Below are 24,736 nucleotides of genomic sequence, written 5' to 3' on the forward strand. Positions count from 1 at the left end.
TCCCTTAACTCCCCTCTAACCTCAGTACCATTCTCAGCCTGAGGCACATGAAGGGTTTATGCTGAGTTACTGCAGGGTTAATTCTTTGACTGCAGGACAGAAATATGTAAAGCACTGTGAGATCCCCTTGCCAGCTGCTACTGAAGGCACTCACACTGCACACTTGGGCACTCTTGTACCGGTAGATCTGAAAGACTGATGTTGTTACTGCACTGAAAGGGACACCTTAAAGCCATGCATTACGAGTGCCATTTCCACTTTGGAAATCACATGTGTCCTATTGTTCCTAATACCACTTTTGAAATTCCATGTTCTGACCAGATTGTCCATGTGCATAACGAACTGTTGTTCTACTCAGGTCTTAATTTTGCCCCTTTCAGTTCAGGTTTCCAAGCATTGCAAGGATTCAACATAGCAAAAGGTTATCAGAGATGCAGAACAATAGGGTCCTGGAGAACAACAGGGATGTGATTTAGGAAGGCAAAGAAGAAAAAGAGGCATAAGAAGAGCTGTGCTAATGACTTAAGGAAAACCTCTGCTGGTGCTGTTGGATAGAAAAGTTCTAGATGCTAATGATTTAAAGAAAGTAAAAGCTCTGTGGTGGCTGACACGCGATGTGAATATTGTACTCAAAGGAGTCTATAAAGGGCAGAGCTTCCTTTAATAACCTATTATGTATTATCAGCCGCCCCATTGTACCTTCTGGCATGGTGGGGCGTTGGGTGCGGTGCGGCTGAGCGTCAGCCCTCGCTAGTTCATTGCCAGGTCATCTCTGGGGAGGAAGTGTTCCCTGTTTACAGGAAATGCAGGACAAGGGCCGGAGGGCCAGGCTGAGCACAAGCTGAGGCTGCCACAGCTTACTGCCTCTCCGGCATGCCTGGGAGAACAGGGAGGGGGTGTGCCACTTGTCTGAGGCCCAAGGACACGGTATTTTGTTTTCAGGCATGTCCAGCTTTTACTGTTGCTTTGTTTTTTTCTAGTGGTTTAAAGCCACAGCATCAGGGAGGGGAATGGTGCTCACAGGCAGTGGTGCATGCTGGGGTACATGTGGCTGAGCCTGAAAATGGATTGGCTGTGCAGGTTTGTGCAGGTGCATCAAAGCAAGAGCAGCCCATCCATGCCAGCACATCTGGGACATAGCTAGTGAAACCTAACTGTCAGGCTTTCTCTTATCCCTCCTCTACTTATACTGCCCCAGGCAGGGCCAGCGGACATTCCTGAGATGGAACCCGAACCCCTGTGTGCTTCTGACTGCCTGCACTCCATTCTAGAACTAGACCTGCACCAGCACCATTGTTCTGTGAGCACCTCCAGAAGCAGTGATTGAAGATGGGAGAGTTTTGTCCGTAAAGTTGTCCAGAACAGAGCAAAAAGCCTTATGCACCTGATCAAAAATGCTCTTCCCCCCCCCTTCCCCTCTCCTATATCCTGCAACACACCAATGCAAAAGAAGAAAATTCAAACTGAAACATTTGTGGCATGAGGAAGAACTCCTTTCTGGCCTTGGCAGGCAAACAGCTTATGCCTCAGAGTGTGAAATACCTTGCCTTGTCAGGCTATGTGTGTTATTGGCAGACATCATGTCTTTCCTGCCCTTTTCAGACTTCAGCTGCAATATTTGGGTTGATGATCTGCCATAACAGGGAACTAACTGGCTAAACACATGCTACACTAATAGGCATTTCCTTTTATTGGCTTTAAATGCGTTTGGACTTTAATTTCCTTTTAGTACTGAGCCTTCTTTTTGCAGAGTGAATTAAATAATTTACAAATTGATACAAGAAAATAAATAATCAGTTTTAATAAAACAGGGTCATGCAGCACCCCATTGCCTCTCCCAGTTACCATCACGGTGTCAAGTTCATATGATTTTAATTTTTTGCAATAAGGATGTCACTGTCTGAGAAAGACAGAGTTTGCACTAGTAACTGCTGGGCATGTGACTTGAAATAAAGCCAGGGAAAGGGATACCATATGTAGAAAAAAGTTGCATTCGATCCATTTGGTGCAATAATAAAGGGGGTTGGGGGCAGATGGTGGGGTACCTCCTCACTGGGCAGAGGAGATTTTATATATGTGGGCTTTGCATAACCCAACTGTGTCCAGGTGAGCTTCTGGTCTCCCTTTTGCATCCAGTACATTATATCCAGTTATGAGCTAAGATCGCTGTGATGGAGGAGTCAGAATGGGCACAGGCTAGGATCTGTGGATGGGAAGGTTATGGCAGCAGTTTAAAGGTCATCTGTAAATCGAGCATATCTGATTCTGAGTTCATGTGTCAAGCTCACCACCACTTAGCTGGCTTCAGGGAGATTATACTTGTAGAGGACATATCCCATGGAGAAAGAATAACTGTACCTTGCTAGGCAGTTCCTACAAACCTGCTTTGCTGACTCAGGGCAAATAATTGCCAATGCAATCACCCATACATGCAGAAAAATATTTAGGGTCATAACTGACATTCATTTCAGAGCTTCAGTGGATCTAGGCCTAACTGAACTTGACACCACTGCCTCTCTTTAGTAAAGAATTGAAATAATTATTCTTTAGCAAACCAGAACCTTGGTTTCGTTAATGAATGGATGAAGCATCCTAGACAAAAAACATAATGTCCCCCACAAAAGGCAGAGCAGAAGTCAGCATTTACCTCCCCAAACCCAGAGAGTTCACTTACTTCCTATTCCCACTATGTGGAAACAGAGAACATGGTGAGCCATGTGTTGATAATTACTGGCAAAACCAGCTTTTAATAGCAGTTGTTCCACTGTAGGAATGGGACTAAGGATGTGGTTTCTAGCCTCTTCTGATGCTTTCTTCATCTTGTGGTGACATTTTGGACCAAATACTGCTTTGATCTTTGCTTACAGGCACATCTGAAACCATAAGAAATTTTCAGGAAATAGATCAGTGGGCTCTTTGTCCCTTCAAGTATGTTGGCAGTAATTAAGTTGCATCATCTAATTCACAGTTTGCAGCAGATGCAAAGAAAAGAAATTAGCAGGATCTCTAGGGAAAAAAAACCCCACAAACGTTCTGTACTTTTATTTTCAAATCCTCTTAAAGATAGTGTCAAATATTATTCTCTCTTTCTCTGTCCCAGCACTGACTGGGGATATAGAGTGAAAGACAATGGGGAGGTGGCAGGGACGTAATTCAATTGTCATTAGCTGAATGCTTCCACAATGGTTAAAACCTGAGCATACACTGGCTCTGTTTCTGGAAATCATTAAGCAAGGTATCCTTTGCCTGACCTCTGAGTATTATTAGCTTGGATCATCCTTTATGCTATATTTACACCTTATGAAGACAAATTATGGATTCAGTTCAAATATGAACACAGCAGAGGTTTCTTAAGTGCTGCACTTGTTCATACCGTCCTTTAGACTGAAAGTATGTTGAAACCTGCTTCCAAAAGAAACCAATTTACGCTGATGAAGCTAACTCATGCTGGCTGGTGACAGCGTGTTACATTCCTGTGATTAATGATAAGCTACCCAGTCTCTTTCTCCAGAAACTGCATTTTGAAATAATGAAATCCAATTTTAAAAGTCCCCTGTCCCTGAAGGGACACATGAGAATGAAGGAGATGCTCAGGAGCTGGGATGGGGGAATCTAGATATCCCCACTGGCCACATCACACTTGCTTTGCCCTGGAGATGGGTCCAGTCACAGGAGTCTCCCACTGGCCTGCTCCCTCCAATATGATTAACATTGGGGGAATCACTGTGGCACTAAAACTGCACAACATCTGAACCCTACACAAATGCCCACTGCTTCACGGGGATGTTGAATTGTTGTTCTTGACTGACCAACAAATTTCTAGCATACTTACACTGTCTGAGCAGGTTCAGTTACAAGGCAGAAACAGGTTGTAAGTCTGTCCCAATACACATGATCCACCCCTGTGATGGATCTACTGCGCTGGCATTCGAAGGAACATTGACAGCACATCTTAACAGCCTAACCAGCTGCGTTTCAGATGTATAAAGAGCCACTTGATAGAAAGGATGGATTCTCCACAGGTATCATAAAGCATAACTGGGAGCTCCAGGGATACATTAATAGAAATACCTGACAAGAAAGAGCACTCCCTTTCTCCCCTCGTGATTCCTGCTGGACCATAGGCCATGAAGCAGAAGGTAAGTGAGATTTATGAGCCTTTCTTTTGGATGCATCACTTGATGTACAGATTCATTGAAAGCAAACTGCAGGCAATCTGATCCTTACTGGTACAGAGGACTTACATCATCTAGTGGAAGCGACAGGCCTTAAGTTCAGATTTCCACCAACTCAGCTTTTTTTTTTTTTTTTTGAGGCAGTTGGTGACTCTAAAGGAGGAAACAAGACATCCCTTATGTATGTGACCAAGAGGTGAGCATACAGCCAAGGGCATTTGTGTCGTTATGCAAATAAAATACATGGTCTTCATAGGCCTTTATTATAATAACCTTGGCTGGTATTTTTGGCACTGTTAAATCCCCCAATTAAATTTTTACATCTCACTAATGCTGACTGAATAATTTTTTAAAATCCTGAAGAATTTATGTGATCGTTGTTGAGGAATGGGATAGAATTTGCAAGGTCATTTGAAGGATGACCTTTGAGGTGTGGAATTAAAAGAAGGGCAAGTATCTCTCTGAGAATTGCACATTCAAGCTAGACAAAAGACAGGATTTGTGAGTCTGTGAATCATGTTCTATGAGCTCTCACACCTGTTGTGTATCTCCACAGTGCACCCTCACTTCCCATGCACATACCATCTGTGCTCAGGTTTGTCCCAACCTGTGCTATTGAGGGATGATAGGTAGTAGAGACTTGTGTCCTGACTTAATTAACAAAGGAGCTAGTGCTGTTACCAATGATCAGTTCATCTTCCCTCTCCGTGATGGCTTCATCCTCCACTTAGTCCACAGATCCTTTTCCTTTGAGGTCAAATGTAAACAGCACTATAGGGGCAAGATAACCAGAGGGTCTGTAGACTCCATAACACCTTTTTCCGGATGTACCAATAGGCGTTCACAAGTGAAGGTACAGAGATAACTAGTTGAGTGTATCTATACAGCTTCTCCCTACTCCGCATCTATCGGCAGCTCTGCTAATTATAAGTAACTGGTGCTAAATAAAAGACTTTTTTTTTTGCACTGCCTTCTCCTGCATTTATTCTGTCAATTTAAGGTTAGACTGTCCCAAAAGGCCCATTGCTTCCTTTGTGTGCTGGCTAACTCTTGGGATGATTACAGACAATTGCTGGGGGAGCAGCAGATAATGTGTCTGCAATCTGCCCTCATTCAGCCGTATCATTGCTACAAGGAGGAGAATTAGTTGGAGATTACCATGCCTATTGAGATACTACCAACTCTGGGACTATTTATCCCCTTATTCTCCACAGCCATACTTTTATTAGCATCTTCCATTGCATTAAAGATTATTGCTTACAGTAAGTTTATTTAGCAGTGCTTCTAATGAGCTAAGGAAAATTACCATTTAGCAGAATAAAGAAACACAAGGTTTTGAATATTTATGACTCATACATATAACTACATATAATTATAGATTATGTATGTGTAATTATTTAATTATAAATTATATTCTCTATAATTATAATGGTTGATTTTATAGAAAATCTTAGCAATTCAGCACAACAAAATAGTAGTTTCTTCTAAAATAATATTTTATTCATTTGTGTTCAATCCATGCCGTTTATCCACAACGATCAGGAAGGGTTTTTTTACACACTGTGTGTATTTTTGCTGCCTTCAAAAGTACAAGGGTTTCTTGGGCACTGGGATTCAAACTTGATGGATTCAAAGGCAGACCCTACACCCCCAGTACTTTGGGCATGGCAACACCAAGACATTTTGCCTTTCTTAATTGAAAACTAGGGAACGACCTGGTGGCAGCTGAGCTGAGAAATGCTGCAGTGCTGATAGCTCAAGATACTGTAGGTTCAGTGTGGCAGTTGGTATCAGTTGTGAATAGGCTGTTTGAGAAAAGACAGAAGGTAAGTTCCTGATCAGGGAGTAGCACTGTTCTGCTTGATCTGGATTCAAGGGAAGACGTAAATGAAATTGCAAGTGACTGGGACAACAACTAGCAATTTGTTGTGTGCCAGGTTTATAGAAGAAGCAGAGTTTGTAATTCAGACCACTGGGACTTGCTGGTGAGGTGCATAACTACAGTCTTTACTGACCATGTCTGCATGTGTACCTGTTCGCACTTTACTCCTTCTATTAAACTCCTCTACTTGTTCCTGCCCAGTCAAGGTGGCAATCACTATGATATGTGGCCTGTATCTACAGCTGCAATGACAGATTTGGAGGTAGTTTCCCATATTCTGTCCTGTCTGTGATTTTTTTCATCACTTCTAGACCCATTTCATTGTGAAATACAAGGAATTGCATGGGTTTTCTTATCAGGAACTGCTCAGTCCCTCCTCCACTAGAAACCAAAGGGCACTTACTGTGAAACTCAGCCTCACTTTATAACTGCTGGCTGTTAATGAACTCTTAGCCTTAACCAGACTTCCTAATAATGCCACTGATATTTGCAGAAGACACTTGGTCATGAAGATATTATGCTGGAGACATCTTATGGGGTCTGTCCAACTTTTTGACTGAGAAAAATCTCATAATCAACAATGTCTATGTCAATGCATTCCTAGCAAAGTTGCAACCCCTGCTGCTCACTTTTTCAAGGATGGAGGGAGGGCAGAGTCAGGGAAGTGACAGGAGAAAGAATAAAAGCAAAAAAATGTTATTTCTGTGGAAAGAATAACACCAAAATCAGACGCCTGAAAAAATTTACACCCATCGGCACATGGATTACATATGAGCTTGTATACGTCTCCTTACGTTAAAAGTGTGTTTAGATTCACAGTGTAATTAAGTGGTAGAGGACTAAGGATGTGGGAACTAAAGAAGAGCTTGGCCAGGAGAATAGGGGACTGGGGGCAGATGGGTGGAATATAGATTTTCATCACTGGGCTACAGAGTTATGACCCAAATACACTACTTCTCAGGGCAGCTTGTGTTGAAGGGGGCAGGCCACAATGGGTGGAAAAAGAGGTTACAAACTGCCGTGAAGACAGAGACCTGATCTAATGTCATATCTTACTGGTTAAGCATTCTTAGCACCTGGGAACGTAATACCCAATTCCCACATTTGTGGACATCAGGAAATGAAGGCCTGAATGCAAAACCCTGCCTTTTACAATCATTTCATGATGCTCTTATCTGATTCAGTTACAAAAAAGTTAAGTGTGAGGTTTAAACACTGCAAGATATTTTTGCATCCAAAGGACCCAGTGACTCTCTGTGTTATAAACCAGACATAATCCACTGGTCATGACAAAGACGTAAGGGTTAGATCTCAGGATTTTCGTACTTGGAAATGCAGCTAGACAATCAGTTTAACAGCACAACTTGACAGTAACTGGACTTTAGCAGTGCACCAAGGGAAGTTTACAGAGGACTGTAGCTACCCAGTGATCCCATCTTGTACAGGTTCAACAGTTCCCCTAAATGTGAATGTAATGACAAGTCCAAGACTGCAGTCAGAATGAAGCAATCCCTTATTCTGCAGGACAGAAGTCAAAACAAAGGAAATGAAGAGACATGCAGTATCTTCTCATAGAGGTCAGGGATAAGCTAGGATTAACCCATTCAATGCAATTACTAACATGAAACATGCAAGTAGATTGGAAAGCAATAATAAAATGGAGAACAAATATTAATTACCTCTGGGTTTGGACCCGACCACGAGTTCTGCATCCAGCTCTGGGGTCCCCAGTACAAGAAAGACATGGACCTGTTAGAGTGGGTCCAGAGGAGGGCCATGAAAATGATCAAAAAGCTGGAACACCTCTCCTGTGAAGAAAGTCTGAGACTTGGGGTTGTTCATCCTGGAGAAGAGAAGGCTCCGGGGAGGCCTTTTTGCAGGCTTTCATTATATAAAGGGGGCTTAAGTTATAAAACAGCTTACAAGAAAGATGGAGGGAGGCTTTTTACCAAGGCCTGTGGTAAAAGAACAAGGGGCAACTGTTTTAAACTGGAAAAGGGTAGGTTTAGATTGAACAGAAGGAAGAAATTGTGAAGAAGTGAAGAAAAAGTGGTAAGACACTGGAGCAGGCTGCCCAGAGAAGTTGTAGATGCCTCATCTTTGGGGTGCTCAAGGCCAGGTTGGGTTGGGTTTTGAGCAACCTCATCTAGTGAAAGATGTCCCTTCCCATGGCAGGGGGTTGGACTAGATGATCTTTAAAGGCCCCTTCCAACCCAAAGCATTCTATGATTCTATGATTCTATGTAGCATTTTCAGTGCTCCCAGATGATGGTAACAAAATATGAAATCGAGAGTTAAAAAGACATTGGTATCCCATTGAAGAGAGTCTCCTGCATCACTAGGATAGCTGAGAATTACATTGGGTTCATCTTGAAAAGCTTTTGTCAGTTCCAAACATGTTTCAAGAATGGTTTCAGAGCACAGATGGAGACAGATCTAGATGGAGTGGTTTCCAAAGTTTCTGCAACTGAACATTAGGGTAACATGGCTATTCCTAGCTCCTTTTACTTTTCACCACAGTAAGTGAAATCTCATAATTAACCACAAGAACATTGCTGAGAATTTCAGCACAAAACTAGCTGAAACCACTTTCAGCAGTGTAAGCTTGCACTACAAGACATAAAGGAACTGAAATTCAATGGGATTTTAGTGCCTAGCTGCCTTAGGTTACTTTATAAATCCCATCTGCACTTTCCTGTTACCAGTAGTGAGGCAGCATCAGCGTTACAATCTTGCTTGTAGCTGTTTTCCCCATTTCCCTGCAATATACTTTAAAATAGCTCAACAAATTCTGGTGTTTCTATCAGGATGTGCATTGGCCTGAATGATTTATTTTCTAACTGCTTTAGTGAGCTCACTTGATTTTACCTGAGATGACACTGTCCAAATCAGTATCAGGAAGACAGAATGTAGTTGCCAGATACTCTTCTAGAGTAACTTCATTGAGCTCTGCAGAGGACTGCCATGAGATAACATAAGCTGATACCTCTGATCTGGGGGCTTTTCAACACTTAAAGGGGACTAATAAGAAAGATGGGGATAGGCTTTTTAGCAGGGCCTGTTGTGATAGGACATGGGGTAATGGTTCTAAACTAAAAAAGTGTAGATTTAGACTAGATATAAGGAAGAAATGTTTTACAATGAGGTTGGTGAGACACTGGAACAGGTTGCCCAGAGGGGCAGTAGATGCCCCATCCCTGGAAACATACAAGGTCAGTTTGGGTGGGGCTCTGAGCAATCTGCTGTAGTTGAAGATGTCTCTGCCCATTGCAGGGGAGTTGGACTAAACCTTTAAAGGTACCTTCCAACCCAAACCATTGATTCTATGGTTTCCATTCTTGGTTCACGAGATCACTGCACCCATCACTTAACTCTTCTTTCCCTGCCTATATCATCTTACAATTTCAGTCTTTCATTAAAGAGCATATTAGAAACTTATAGGCAAAGATCACACATTTCCTGAGACAGAGCTTCTTCTCAAATACAACAGTTGTTGTTTTAATTCAGTGTTTCTGTATCCTTTTACAGAAAGTAATTTCTCATCTCAGTTTGTGTTTGTGTACATTTTTAAGATTGTGTACTTATGGTGCTCTTAGAAACTGTCATTGGGAACCAGTAAGTACCACCTGTGATTGCAGGGTTTGTGATCTGGACACACGTCCTGCGGGAAATGGGCTGGCAATCCCAGTCCTGTCCAATAGAGTTCTCTTCTTCTGTTATCCTGGTTTGCATCTTGCAGTTTAACTCAGTGGTTCTGCTTTACCATAGCTTTATAAAGTTAGGTTATTGTTTGTCCATGAAAGTGTTATTCCTTACAAAACCACACTGAAAGCTACTTCACAGGCACCTAAAATCAAGGTGTCCAGACAAAGGCTAATGGTATCCTGGGGTGCATTAGGCAAAACGTTGACAGCAGCTCGAGGGAGGGGATCCTTCCCCTCTACTCAGCACTGGTGAGGCCACACCTGGAGTGCTGTGACCTGTGCTGGCCTCCCCAGTACAAGAGAGACATGGACATACTGGAGAGAGTCCAGCAAAGGGCCATGAAGGTGATGAAGGGACTGGAACATCTCTCCTGTGAGGAGAGGCTGAGAGAGCTGGGACTGTTCAGCCTGGAGAAGAGGAGGCTCAGGAGGGAGCCCATCAATGTGTATAAATACCCAAAGGGAGGGTTCAAAGAAGATGGAGCCAGGCTCTTCTCAGTGGTGCCCAGTGACAGCACCAGAGGCCATGGGCACAAAATGAAACACAGGAGGTTCTCTTGAACATCAGGAGACACTTCTTCACGCTGAGGGTGACTGAGCACTGGCATAGGTTGCCCAGGGAGGTTGTGGAGTCTCCATCCTTGGCCATATTCAAAAGCCACCTGGACGTGGTCCTGGGCAGCTGGCTGTGGGTGGCCCTGCCTGAGCAGGGGGGTTGGACCAGATGACCTCCAGAGGTCCCTTCCAACCTCAGCTGTTCTGTGATTCTGTGATCGGTGGAGATTAAACTGTTTTAGAAGAACTGCAGTGCATGAAGTTGGCTGTGACTATTTCCCTAGTATTAGAGATGGACTCTTACCATGATCAGTGGTTACATCTGATCTTGGTGACTCTATTATCTTAATAAAGCAGTTGATTTTTCTGTTCTCAAATATATTTTTGGAAGGCTTCTCCAATACTGGCAGTTTACCAACATCAAAAGCAACCTACGTAGTCTCTTGGAAAGTGCTAAAACATGTCCAGGTGATTTTCACAGGGTGCACAGCAGCTTGTACTACGATGAAAGACTTAATATGCGGTTGTGGTAATTGTTTGGGCATACTTGAAGGGTTTGCTCTGTGGGTAAGACCTTGCCCTGCATTAAAATTACTCTCCATATCGTCCATTTATAAAATTTCCCAAAACCTGTTGTGCCTCAGAAGTCATCTGCAACCTATCCCTCCATCCTTGGTGTTTTCTTCCAGGCACCTGGTAGTGGGATTAGTGAAGATCAAGCTGCCCAGGGCACCTTCACCTAGTGACCAGTTCCCGGGCACAGTTCAAGTCTTCAGGAGCTAGGATTGCTAGGAGACCACAAGAGCATAGACATATAAAATGGATGAAAGGATGTGAATCCATTGGAGTAAAACACATGCAGGGTGTCAGGAAAGGTGTACTGCCCAGGAGCTTTCTGACAATATAGAACAGTCTCAGAAGTGAAGACCTGAGTGCTGCTGGAATGGCTGGAGAAGGGCAGGATGGAGAGGATGGTGCCAACATACCTGTGCCCATCCCATGTGCAAATGAGCCCCATAATGTTTTGGGACTTCTCTTTAAATACAAGTCAGTGCCACTGGACTGCAGAACTGCTATAAGTGAAGCCCATGCAACAGTTCAGCAATATTGCAAGTTTTGCTACTGTATGAGCCTTTAATAATGCCATTCATAATGATTACCAGACTAATATACTGAGGCATTCTTCCCAAATTATAATGTGTTCTTATATTAACATAATGCAGTCATTTATTGGGGTGGGGGGAGAGAGGGAGAGAAGGAGGAAGGGAGTAACTTAATTTCACGTCTGCCGGGGCAAACAATTACAAATTGCAGAAAGGCTGTGCAAGTAAGGAGAGAGACTGGCTAAACTATTAATAAGCCTCCTGAGCTGTTCCCATATCTGCCTTGCTCTTGCTTTTACTTGCGCTGAGGCCCCTTTGTTGTTGTAGCTAGGCAGGTTTTCAGAAGTGCTGTGATGCCGCCCACACTGAAAAACTGCAACACTGATAATAAACAAAAGAAGGCAATGGTGAGGAACAGTGCTGCTGCTTGGCCCTTAGCCCAGCCATAGCAAATGCACTGGTCAGCTTGCAAGAGCTCCTTGACTCTGCACATGAGGGAGAAGCTGGTGGAATAAAAGAAAGGCTGGCAGCTGCACCTGCATGGGAGACACAGAGCCCTGTTCACAGCTTGGAAGTGATTGCAGATACGTAGGGAGTTTCCTTTCCAAAAGGAAATTAGTCTGGTCAGTGGCCTTGCGAGTCTTTCTTCACTGCCTTCCCACTTATATTAACTCATCTTTGCCCAGCCTCCTGTAATTCTAGCATTGGCTTTGAAGCTTTGGATATGTTAACATCTGGGATCACCAAGTGGGAGATCAAAGGAAAATAAAAGAGATGAGGCACAGCTGCGAAAGCTAATTCATAATGTTTCAGATTAAATTAGAACTAAAGAAACTGTATACAGAGTAAGCCAGGCCCACATTGCAGACCAAACTGGTTGGTCAAGATGTCTACTGGAACACACAAAGATGTCAGATTTTGTTTCTCAAGACAACAGACTGGCCCTTCACCTTCAGCAAGTTTGCTGATGATCCCAAGCTGGGAGGAGTGGCTGATACACCAGAAGGCTGTGCTGCCATCCAATGAGACCTGGACAGGCTGGAGAGCTGGGCCCAGGGGAACCTCATGAAATTCAACAAAAGCAAGTGTAGGGTCCTGCACCTGGGGAGGAACAACCCCCCGCACCAGCACAGGCTGGGGCTGACCAGCTCAAAAGCATCTCCACTGAGAAGGCCCTGGGAGCATGGGTGGACAGCAGGCTGATCATGAGCCAGCACTGTGCCCTGGTGGCCAAGAGGCCAATGGTATCCAGGGGTGCATTAAAAGGAGTGTGGCCAGCAGGGTGAGGGAGGTTATCCTCCCCCTCTGCTCTGCCCCAGTGAGGCCACATCTGGAATGCTGCATCCAGTTCTGGGCCCCCCAGTTCAACAGAGCAGGGAACTACTGGAGAGTCCAGCGGAGAGCTACAGGGATGATGAGGGGACAGGAGCATCTCCCTTGTGAGGAAAGGCTGAGAGACCTGGGTTTGTTCAGCCTGGACAAGAGAAGACCGAGGGGGGATCTCATCAATAGTTACAAATATTTAAGGGGCAGGTGTCAAGAGGATGGGGCCGGGCTCTTTTCAGTGGTGCCCAACGACAAGCCAAGGGGCAATGGGCACAAGTTAGATCACAGGAAGTTCCACCTGAATATGAGGAGAAACTTCTTTCCTGTACAGGTGCCAGAGCAGTGGCACAGGCTGCCCAGAGAGGCTGTGGAGTCCCTTCCCTGGAGACATTCACACCCCGCCTGGACGCGGTCCTGTGCCCCCTGCTCTGGGTGTGCCTGCTCGAGCAGGGGGTGGGACGGGGTGATCTTCCAACCCCTGCCATTCTGTGATTCTGTGATTCTGTTGGTTGATCGCTGGAAGCTACCACTGGAATGGTACAGTGTGGTGTATAAGCTCCCAGAATGATATTGTGGCCAAAAATACTAATCTGTAAAAACATAGTAAAGTCAGGTAGGAATAGATGAGTGTTACACTGGTATACTTGGCACTTCTTTTGCCAGTGCTGGAATATTGAGTGTTGTGTTGTAGTACCAAGAACAGTACTAAAACTGGCTGGTAGTAGAAACTGGTGCTAAAATGGTTAGTAAATTGGATAATACTAATTGATAATTGGATAAAGTTCAGAGATTGTAGAATGATTAAATGATAGGAGGCACGACATAGTAAGACACCAAGATCTCCACCTATTTCATATAAAAGACAAAATTAAGGGTCAACCTGAATACAGCCTGTGAGTACCTGCACAGTAACAAAATTTGGAAGACTGCCTCCAATTCAGCAGACAAAAGTTTAACAAGATCCAGTACCTGGAATTTGAAGCTAGGCATATTCAGATCAGCAATAAAAGACACCTCTAAGGCAAAGGGTAGGCACCATCTGGAGAAGCTACCTCCAGTCATGCTTTGTGGAGGTTTTGAAATCACTGGCCATTTCAATTAAAAAAAAAAAAAAAATTCTTTCTAAAATAAAATGCTGGGAAGCCACTGGCCTGTATTACACACCGGATCCAGTACTCTTATCGCATGGCTTTCTCTGGGTTTCTGGAGCTGAATTCAGATTCCTTTGAAACAACTCAAGGATTCTGGGATCTGAGTACCTTATGCTTTAATTGATGCCATTGGTATTACAATTATATGTTACTCACTCTTCTGATGTTTTCCCAGAAAACTCTTTGTAACTATATCTAACTTCCATTTTTAATGAGCACTGAGATGTTAGTATGATTTTGTTACATCCATTTTGAGGGGTTGACTAGGGAGGAACAAAGCAGTTCTAGTTGCAACTAAGTATGAACTTTTTGCTCCAAACTGAGCCAGAACACTGATCTTTTGGGGAAGCTTGAACAAGTTCGGTTAACTTCCCACTGCTCCTTTCTGATCCTTCTACTTGCCTAAATGGTTGCTGTTAAACCTGGCAGCAAAAAAAACCAAAGCCTGAGAAATCTTGCTTTCCAAGTCTAGCAGGTCTGCAGGGATTCCCTGCCCACTGACTGATTATCTCTAAGCAATGAGTGGATTTGTTATGTCTGAGCAATAGTGAGTGTTTGGGAATAATACCAGTCAGCTAGTTGTTCTTTCTCTCTGCAGTGCCTACACCGAGCCCTACAAGGTGTGCCCAGTCTCTGTGATACCAATGGAGGTCATCACATCAGATGAGGATCAGAAGAGTTCAGAAGATGACGAGAGCAGCCTGGGTGATCCCAGCCTTGTCAACAAGGTAAAAGAGCTGAAAATGGGGAATGCGTGAAACCCAGAGAGGGAGAACAATTTGCAGAAGAGCCTGGACTCTCAACTCTCTGCCCTTTTCCTGGCGCTCATTTAGAAATGTCAGAGCCATCAATCCTTTACTTCAGCAGTGCATTACCAACAATTTACCCCATAGCATGTGGCAAAGCCAAAGAACTGCAGTCCTGAGGTGGGCAGTGGAGGCAAAGTAGCCAGCAGGAAAGGCCTGGCTTTAATGTCAGGAAAAATGTCTCACTCAGAAGGATTTAGCTGCAATCTTAAGAATTTTAAAACTACATAGAATAAAACAATGACAAATACATTACTGGGACCAGTTCTGCATTGGCTGGGAGATGGAGTAAATTATCTTATAGATCTGTGCCATCTCAAAATCCTCTCATAATGGGAAAATGCACTCATGTTTGGGTTTATTTTACTGACTTCTGATTAATAAAACAGCTCTTAAATTACAGAGAAGACCATGGAAAACGTGGCCACAGTTTAAGACCATACAAGGCTGTTTTAACTTCCAATAAGCTGACAGTGCAGTTGTTAAAGAAATGGCATCGAGCAGTTTTACGCACAAATTTATCCTTTTTTTTCACAGAAATTTTGCGCGCGTGTGTGTTCTTGTGTGGTTTAGCCCCAGTTGGCAACTAAACACCATGCAGCTGCTCGGTCACTCCCCCTGCCCCATGGGATGGGGGAGAGAATCAGAAGAGCAAAAGCAAGGAAACTCATGGGTTGAGATAAGAACAGTTTAATAATTGAAATAAAACAGTAATAGTAATAATGGTAATGATAATAATAATGATTACTATAATAATGATGATGATGATGATATAATAAAAAAGGAAAATAATGAGAGAGAGAAATGAAGCCTGGGGAAAAAAAATAATTAAAAATCCCAAAACCACAAGTGATGCAACTGCTCACCACCCACTGTCTGATGCTGCTGGTCCCCAAGCCGCGATCACTGCCTGCCCCCAGCCAGCTCCCCCCAGTTAATATACTGGGCATGATGTCATATGATATGGAATATCGCTTTGGCCAGTTTGGATCTGGTCTCTTAGCCCTCTCCCCTCCCAGCTTCTTGTGGACCTGGCAGAGCATGGGAAGCTAGAAAAGTCCTTCACTAGTACAAGCACTACCTAGCAACAACTAGAATATCAATGTGTTATCAACATTATTTTCATACTAAGTCCAAAGCACAGCACTATACCAGCTATGGTGAAGAATATTAACTCTATCCCAGCTAAAACCATGACAGTTCTTAATAACTAATGTGAGCCTAACAATCTATCGTTCTGTCTCTGAGTACAAGCACCTACTGCATAGCCCACTTGGTATGCATGAAACAAATGGGTTTGTTTTTTTGAAGTCTTCCAATTCGAGCTGCAGGAACTAAGGCTATGTAGGAAAACAGCAAATCCTGATTTCCTACACCTCTCTATGCCATTCATTTTGGCCTGGTCTCTCAGTGTCAGCACAGCTATGTGTCTTCCTGATTGTAGATGGCTGTGTCTGGTCATGCGCATACATCAGAGCCTGCAAAAGTCTGTGCAGATGCCCCTCCAAAACCAAATGATGGCTGAGTAGGGGTCAACTCTGTCAAGGAGAAGCATAAGTATATTGATTCTAGGAAGATCAGATCTCTTCAGGCATTTCCAGAACGTGAAGCTTTGTTTAGGGGCAGGTGTAGAGACAGTGGGGAGCAGAATTTTCCCCTTACCAGGACACCAGTTCTTGAGAAACAGAAAAGGACACTGCAGGTGGAATGACAGTGAAGGGCAAATGAAACTGCTGTTGCTCTAATCTCTGAGTGAGAATGGCTTCCTTTGATTTCTCTGTGTGCTGTATCACTTTTAGGTCTACCCTGCAGGGTGCTGAGCTGCCTCTGGTACCAGTGGAAAAGGCTGTGGTTTGATGGCCTTGCTGACATGAAACAAATTAAACAGCTGCAAGCAACCTTATCTTTTTATCTCTGAGATTTATTTTATTTTTAGCTGTTTGTTTTCACACTGTTTTGGAAAGGGGAAAGCCTTTAAATTTCTGACGTTCCCTCTTAAATGAAAAATACTTTTCCTTCCAGTTCTACTAGTTAGCTGACAAATCACTAGCGTTTATAGAGCATACACTAGCGTGTTATCTGAGCTGGTGAGGTTTCTCAGCACCTCTTAGTTGTGATGCCAGTGGAGAAGTGACAACAAAATTGTGACTTGAGTTCACAAGGGAAGATGCATGCAATCACTATGCACTTGGAAGCAAATTGAAGTTGCTAAAACCATTTTTTTTTTGCCATTTTTCTAGGGTTTTACTCAAGACACTAGGAAATTGTGTTTTTCTAAATGGCTCCCTTATTGCATCTCATGCATTTTAATTGTTCTGTTGTTCTGGGGTAACCACACTGTGTAGCTGTCACAGAAGGCGGCAGCATGTGTCTAGAGAACAAGCATGTGCTTTGGAGTCTAACTGGAGGTATCCCTCCCACTCTTCAGGTGAACACAAACTAAATGTCTGCACATGCCTGATAGAGAACACAGAATATGTCTGGTTGGTTGGTTGGCCTTTGCTTCCCAAGCTAATTTTCAGCAAGGATCACAGTACACAGGACCAGACTTCCACAAGCTCCTGCGCAGCTGTCTTAAAACAGCTCCATCTGAGTACAGGCCATATTTCTGAGCTGACTGATGAATTAGTGCACGTGGCTATTTACCCTGCCAAGAAGGAGGCTGTGCTTATATGTGGGACCAAGAAAAGACCTAGAGATGAGAAGTGGCACTGAGACACCTTTGAGCATCTTTGTTCTTGTAGCCTCACTAGGGCAGGCATCACTTCGGACAGACTAAGGGGGTCCTGGGAACCATCCTGTCAAACCCTGTGTCCCCAGGACCCATCTGTTAAAGGAGACACCTCATCTGGGTAGTCAGAGACCACTTAGCATCAGGACTCTTCTGCTACTCTGTAACAGTCTCTGCATCACTGCTGCAGGCTGTATGAAGCAGTAATCAAAAGATGGCCAGGGAAGACCCAATTTCGTAGGGAAAACAGCCAGTGCAGGGTTCTAACATGAAGGATGCAATATGTTTAACTGTTGTCTTTCACCCATGCCAGCCACAGAATCATAGTGATACCGGGAATCTTCCAAGGGCTTATTCAGCCCATGCTGCAGGTTCTCTGTCAGAGACAAGGGCTTCCAGTTCTCTGTAATTAAGAGTGAATGGGATAAATTCCATCTGTCCACAGCTCTTGTCTCAGAAAGCACTGGTTTCTTTACAGACTGACAGAGGACTTTTTCCTACCCTACTGCTCCCACCTCCTTTTATTGTATTCTCACACAAATCTTCTGAGTGCCAAGGGAACATTAGCTACCCTGCCAAAACCTGTCCTATAATGACAAAGCACAAAGAACTTGTCCAGCTCCCCAGTAAAGTGGTGTGTCCCCTTGGAGCAGAATCCTCAGGACAACGCAAAATGGCAGTACAACATGGAAGAGTTCACAAGCACTGTCACTTGGGGAGAACTGGCAGAGACATGTTGGTCTCAATGCCAAAAACAATAGCATGGATTTTGAAATGAGCTAATCATGTTAAAACAACTGTTTGGGGCTGGCCTACTAACAGCTGAATATGGATTTTTAAAAACACATATGCACACACAATAAAAGAACCTCCTGGGGTTTATTTGTTTGATTTCTGTTTTTCTCCTCCTCAGGGAAACTTAGTTTAAAGGCATGAAACAGCCTAGATGATAAAATCTCCCTGTGTTCAGACATATGAATTTCATTTGCATTGAGCTGGATTCTACCTGGTGCCTTTCACTGTCATGACTGAATTCCTGTACCAAAATGCAAGCAGCATGCTTTGGTTTTTCTCACCTGCTTTCTCCTACCCTGCTTGCTGATGAATCGCAAGACTTCCAGTTAGCAGCAGAATTTTTTCCTCTGATGTTTCTTTTTAAGGCTCATTTTTATAAGTAAATATAATTTTAAAAGTTAGCTTTGTACACACACTTCCTGGTATTGTTTCAACAGCTCGTCTCCTTTGAATCCCTGCTCTCCTGGGGACCAGATTCACATGAGTGTGGAGAAATTTTTAGAGCCTGCTGGAATCCCTATTCTTGAAACAATTTGAATCATAGCCAATAGTATATGTTGAGGTATTTTTTACATTATCAGCTTTATTTTAAAGAGCAAACAAAGAGGGGCTTTATCTCTATTGTGTTACAGGAATTTTTATTACCAAAAACCTATTTGGAATGGGGCAAGTATAAAAATGTAAAACAGGAGGTAGGTTTTGAATTTTGCCTTTATTCCACTGGGAGTACCTCAGACCCTGAGAAGCTAAGCATTTGTCACCAGAACTCACCTGGTGGTTTTGATTCTTCTGTATAAGACTAACAGTGAAAATTCATTCTTTCTGGTTAAATAAGTACTTTATTTCCTTCTCTTCAGTCTGCTGGCATGTGATAACAACCTAGAGAACTCAGAGGCAGGTAATGCTGTAAGTTTTCTTAACTTTTGTGATTCTACTTGGTTCTGTTATAAAAAGTGGTGTCCTTCACTTACACTACTGATGGAGATTCACTCTTTTTTTTCCTTCTGCTATGCTAATTTAGAAGAGCTCCTGGGCCATCTCTCATTCATGTGTCTTTTATATATGTTCATTTAATTAAATCCCTCCCAATTTATCAGAAGGTGACACATTGCTTTTCTGTACAGGGCTCTCAAGGTTATATGATGGCATCTGAACTGCCTACAGAAAAAAAAAAAAAAAGTGGAATTAGGGATTCCAGTTAGGAATAAAAAACTTATGTCAAATAAAATAAGGACCTTCTCTTTATCTCCTACCTATGAACCTCCACTCACTAGACAAATGCTCAAAGTCCAGGATTTAGAACCCCAGATTTTTCCTCTCATCATTGAGCTGATTCAAACCTGAACTTCGTGATTGTTTTTTACTGCTTAAACCAGATAAATCCGTCTTGGACCCTGCCCGCCCGGCAAATGTGCATTAAAGGAATTAAAGGGGAAATGAGCTTAATAGTTCAGATTTGACTAACTAGCAACTTCAAACTGAGTTCCCTTTGGCAGAACTTAGTTTTTGTAGCAGTCTCAGAATTTTCAGTTTTAAAAAGAAGATCAGAAATAGAGGCAATATAATCTTGAAAGTCTACTTTTGAGAAGCTCAGCTCCATGGTTTGAAATGGACTAAAATCAACACGTGTTGGTAGGTTTCACCTATTGCGGGTTATGATCTGAGTTTCTGAATTGCCTCTGTAGTTTGAGGAAGATGCTGCATATGCTGGATCATCAGCTACCCCTCCATAGCTTGCGCCTCTCATTTTAGTGTCAGAATTTTCAAGCAAGAGTCTTCAGACAGTTCCTTTTTTGTAGGTACTTTTTAAGAGTGATTCTTCAGACCATTTGATTCCTTTTGTCACTAACCTCCTACAACCTCCAATTGTTATGAAACTGAAGGGAGCCCCAAGACAATTCTTTTACCACACCTAACCCTCCATCTGGCTGAAGATAAGGACCCAGCATGGAGGAGTGATTTTTATGCTCAATCCAGAGAAGAGAAAAAAAAAAACATCTGATGAGATTAGAGATCAAACTTGCGGGCAAGGGAGGAAGCTAGGTTCTAGCCTTAAGGTTCACTGTGGGCACATCAAGCCTTTCAAGGGATTCACTGAGATGATAGTATCCCGAATGCATCTGCCTTCCTACCACTACATTAACAGCTCTACTTGGGGAAGTAGGTTAGGCTTGGGGAAGGGCAAACACCTGTGGGATAAACCAAAGCAGGGAGATGCAGCAGGCACCCCGTGGTGGTGTGAAAATTTTCTGAAGAAATACATGGAGATGAAGCACAGGTTTTGGGTTCTGTGGAGATGGGGATGGGTCAGGGACCCATCCACCAATTTAAGAATTAGTTTTTCCAGCGTCTTGCTGAGACCCATGCAGACAGTCCTGTTACAACACTATAAAACATATTGCCTTGGACTGGGCTTCAAGAGCTTTTTTCATCACGCTGCTTGACCCAGACTGTGTCACACACAGGCTAAAGGTACTCTGATCAAACAAAGTAGCAGGCTTAAAAATAACCACAATAGTCAATGGAAGGCATTTAGACTGTGTTCAATTACACAATTTGCACCACAGTGATAAGAGTCTGAGTCTTCCTTTTCAGGGTGCCTTTGGAAGGAGGAAGCAGTGGCTGGGTAAATGGGGTGCTAGGAATGTTGTAGCAACATTTTAAGAACTCTGTTATATTTAGGAATGACATACAGCAAACCCTACGTTAAGCCACTAGGCAAAGGAACAATTAAAGATGCTCTCTTAAACCTGTCTGTAAACGCAGGAGGGACTTTGATCTGAAGAACTGAAGGGAATCTCAGAAGAATAATAAGAAAAGAATGTGATTAATCTGGGTGAATACCTTTAAGAATTATAGTCTGTAAAGCACTCAGGAAATAAATTAATACAAATCCTAGGGCAAGTAATAAAGCCAGAGCTGGAACATAAAAACATTTCTTTCATCTAGAACACAAATCTGCCTGCCAGTTAACTGTATGGGAAATCTAAAAGGAAACCAATCTGTACGCAAATACTGTTGAGTTTAGTCTAAAACCAGCAATATGTTACAAGGAACTGGGTACAGCCATCATACAAGAGATGTGGTTTTACCCTGGTGGCAAAATGTGAAAGACTGTAGCAAGGTGAATAACATGTAACCAGACCAAAATGGTATAAAAGGAATTCAGACCAAATGTGACTGGATTTTATGCCAATGAAAACCCAAAGCATTCTGGCTAGTCATTTAGGACTTTAGGTTTAATATATCTAATCCTAGCCAGACTGGAGGGGTGCGCTGGGGCCATGACATGAAGGGGAACTTCATACAGAAGCAATCCCTAATGCTGTACTTATCAGAAGGCAGCACCGGAGGTAAGGTGCTCCACCTTTCTCCCAGGTATCAAAATAAAAGGCAATGGATGAAAAGGGGGGCAGCAACCCAGTATGGCAGATGGAGGGGACCTGCAGCCCACACAAACAGGGCAGCTACTGTCTCATGGCAGCAGTACATAAAACTGCCTTTGCTGCTCCTTAACCATTTCCACTAGGTGGGCTTGGTTTCCAGACTCCACTAATCATTCTGTTTTGCAAACCTTTAACCTTCACATATTAAAACACACACACAAAACTGAAACATGCTAGAGTTGGGAATGACAGATTTGTGTGCCTTGAGGAAGCACCTAATTCAGATGCCTTTCAAGGGACAGCTCTTGATTTATATAATGATACAGATTCCCCAGGAGACCTGCAATCTGGCTCTTCAAGGAAGGGGCCTGGAAGACAGCAGATGTGCACTGCTTTTCCTTCTCTCTCACTGATTCACAGAGCCAGCCTGAAAAAGTCTCTTGTTCTAGTAACGCCTCAGTTTACTGTTGGCACTGCTGTGACATCACAGTGAACTGCTACAGAGTTCCTAATAGTTACAAAAGGGGCATTATGAAGTCACTCAGCTCAGAGACTGAAGCTTGCAAACTGTTGTCAGCCTCTGATTGTAACAGTTGCACTCTTGTGCTGGGTACCATCCAGCTACAATGCACCTACCCTGAGGAGTCTGTGAAATAAGGCACACACATAGGAAAATACACGAAGAGATGCAGTTTGTCCATGTCAGTATGGCAAGCCAGTGGCACACACAAGAATGGAGCTGCTGCTGCTGTGACCAGTTACCCTGTTTTTGAAAAGCAAAGGGTTACTCCCTGTGAGTACTCCAGATGAATGGCTTGTACAGTACTAATGCTTTGCTTTAACTGAACTGTTCTGCGAGCTACTTCTGTTGCTTTTAGGCCATACAGCCCCATTCCAGCCCCATGGAAGCAGATTCGTCCCCAGCCCCACAATTTTTTAAGCTGGATCAGGAGACCAATGCACAACTGAGAGCTGGCACTGGGCTCAGAGGGGAGTGACTGGCACTGTCACCAAAGTACCATCTAATCAAAGTATGGCCTGTTAGGGCCCACGTCGGATGCCTTGGCATTGCTCAGAACAAAGCCAGAGCATATAAATGATGTATTGTGGAGACATCGTCCCTGTATTAATGGGATCTCTACCACACACATAAGGGAATCCTGCAACAGTTAAGTGCCACATTAGCACACTCAGCATGGGCCAATAGCTACCTTTCTCCACTGTTCACTACTCCTCAGCCCAAATATTTGTTCTATCAGAAGACACAAAATGGACACAACACCTAAAGTTTCTCAGTTTGAACTACCTAAGACTAGTACTTAACTTCAGGTGTGCCCTGTAAAGAGCTGCAGGCTTTTAGGTCTTTATTGTTCTAAACAAAAACTTTCTGTGTTAGTGTGCTTCATTATACATTGGGAAACATGGGCTGCTGGAGAAGGAGAAACTCTGATCAAGTCACAAGTCATCTCTAGGTCTTAATTTTCCATCAGTAAACTTGGTATCCATTTGGAGGAGGGCAGTAGGGCTTCGTTTGTTAGCCAATGGGGAGATGATTGCACAGTATCACCTTTGCTTCACAAGTTGTGCTGATCAGGGGAGCTGTAGCAACTGTACAAGCTCCTAACCTGGTTAAAGTGCTTTTGTGTTTGCGACCTTCCTGGCACCATCAGGTTTTTCAGGGTGGAGAGAACAGGGAGATATTTCTGTTACATATTGCCATTTTATGTTATATATTGCAAGCATTTTATTAATCATTTGGTTTTGGGGAGGATGGGGTGATGAGGCTATGAGACAAGAAGACTCAGTGAAGCAGGAAGCCAAGGGACCCCACATTGCTGCATGGCCTCCATCTGCTAAGCAGAGGCATGCAGTGAGGCCTAGAGTCCAGCTTCTGAAGAGGGAACTGGGAGGGAACCATACCACAGGGCTGGGCACAGGACTGGGTGCAGGGAGTAAAGATTACTAAAAAGGTGGCAGCTTGACAGCGTTATAATAATCACACCTAGACTTTGTTTCAGAAACTTGATTCTTGAGGGACCTGCACTCCCTCTGTCCCCTATTCCCAGCAGTCTGTCTCTGGACACTGTCGTCAAACTCAGAGTTCATTTCCTGGTTAAACAAACAGCAATTAAATAACACAAGACAGGCAACGCCTAGAGACACTGTCTCAAAACTCACCCTAGACAGGCCATGTGACACCGGGGTCCCTGTGTTTTGTCTCTTGGCTAAGACATATTAATCATAAGGGAATTAGAGAGTATGACAATGTGTGTATGCAAAGGGAAAGTGGGCCTGGCCTGCTGGGGAAATGCACTCTGCTTCTTGGCACTGCAGAGCCAGGCTTGTCCACAGAGGACTTGTTGGGCAGCCAGCACTGGGCCAGGTGACCCAGAAAGAGGCACACCCCCTTTCATTTGCTCTGCTATGTCTGTGTAGAGAAAATGAGAGAGAACAGAAAACTCAGTGCCTCTAGTGTGTTCCTACAGCAGCTGAGACAACCAGGAGAAGCACATCATGATCTTCAAGAGGTGCTACCACAGTGGAACCAGGGGGAAAGGGGCAATCAAATATTTGCTCCCAGCAGAAAAGTGAAACTAAGGAAAAAATTTAAGATCTTGATAGTACATTCTGTTAAACTGTAGTGAAGTTCTCCAAAAGTAAGTGATTCAAAGCATGCTCTTTAGCACCCATCAGCTAAAAGAACAAAGCACTAGGGTACATATCCTCAGACTTCTGGTGCTAAAGGAGAGATGGATTAGACATCTGAAACCGATGAATAGTTCACTCTCTATATTTCTTTTGGCTCTTGCAATCTTTATTTGCCTCCCAGTAAAAGTACACAGAGGTAAACTAAAGGTGAAAAAAACATCACTGTGACACTGTTCATTTTCTATACATGAAGCCTCATTCATTCAACCATCAGCATCAGGGTTCAAGGACTTTTTCACTCATATTCACTAATGATCAGATTGTAATCCTCCTTGGTGTCCGTCACCCCCAGAATGAAAACTCACAGAGCAGCAAGGGATCTTTAGTTTCCTCAGAGAAACTGAAGCCTTTCCTTTGCTCATGTGTGCAGTCAATACTGACGTCTATTTGCAACATGCTTTGACTGGCCCTTG

At 43.4% G+C, this 24,736-nt stretch overlaps 1 protein-coding gene across 4 annotated transcripts in view; it reads left to right on the forward strand.

The window, feature by feature from the left end:
• FGD5 (FYVE, RhoGEF and PH domain containing 5) overlaps positions 1-24,736 on the forward strand; it is a 116,473-nt gene that overhangs the window by 30,525 nt on the left and 61,212 nt on the right. For all 4 annotated transcript variants that reach the window (XR_012660964.1, XM_075095523.1, XM_075095525.1 and 1 more), the window contains exon 3: positions 14,495-14,624. Coding sequence is in view for 3 of the 4 variants with exons in the window: in XM_075095523.1 (XP_074951624.1) it covers positions 14,495-14,624 (130 nt within the window). In the remaining variant the exon portion in view is untranslated. The remainder of the gene's footprint in view (positions 1-14,494; positions 14,625-24,736) is intronic.

This window comes from Phalacrocorax aristotelis, chromosome 6, assembly GCF_949628215.1.
Source record: "Phalacrocorax aristotelis chromosome 6, bGulAri2.1, whole genome shotgun sequence".
Taxonomy (NCBI): domain Eukaryota; kingdom Metazoa; phylum Chordata; class Aves; order Suliformes; family Phalacrocoracidae; genus Phalacrocorax; species Phalacrocorax aristotelis.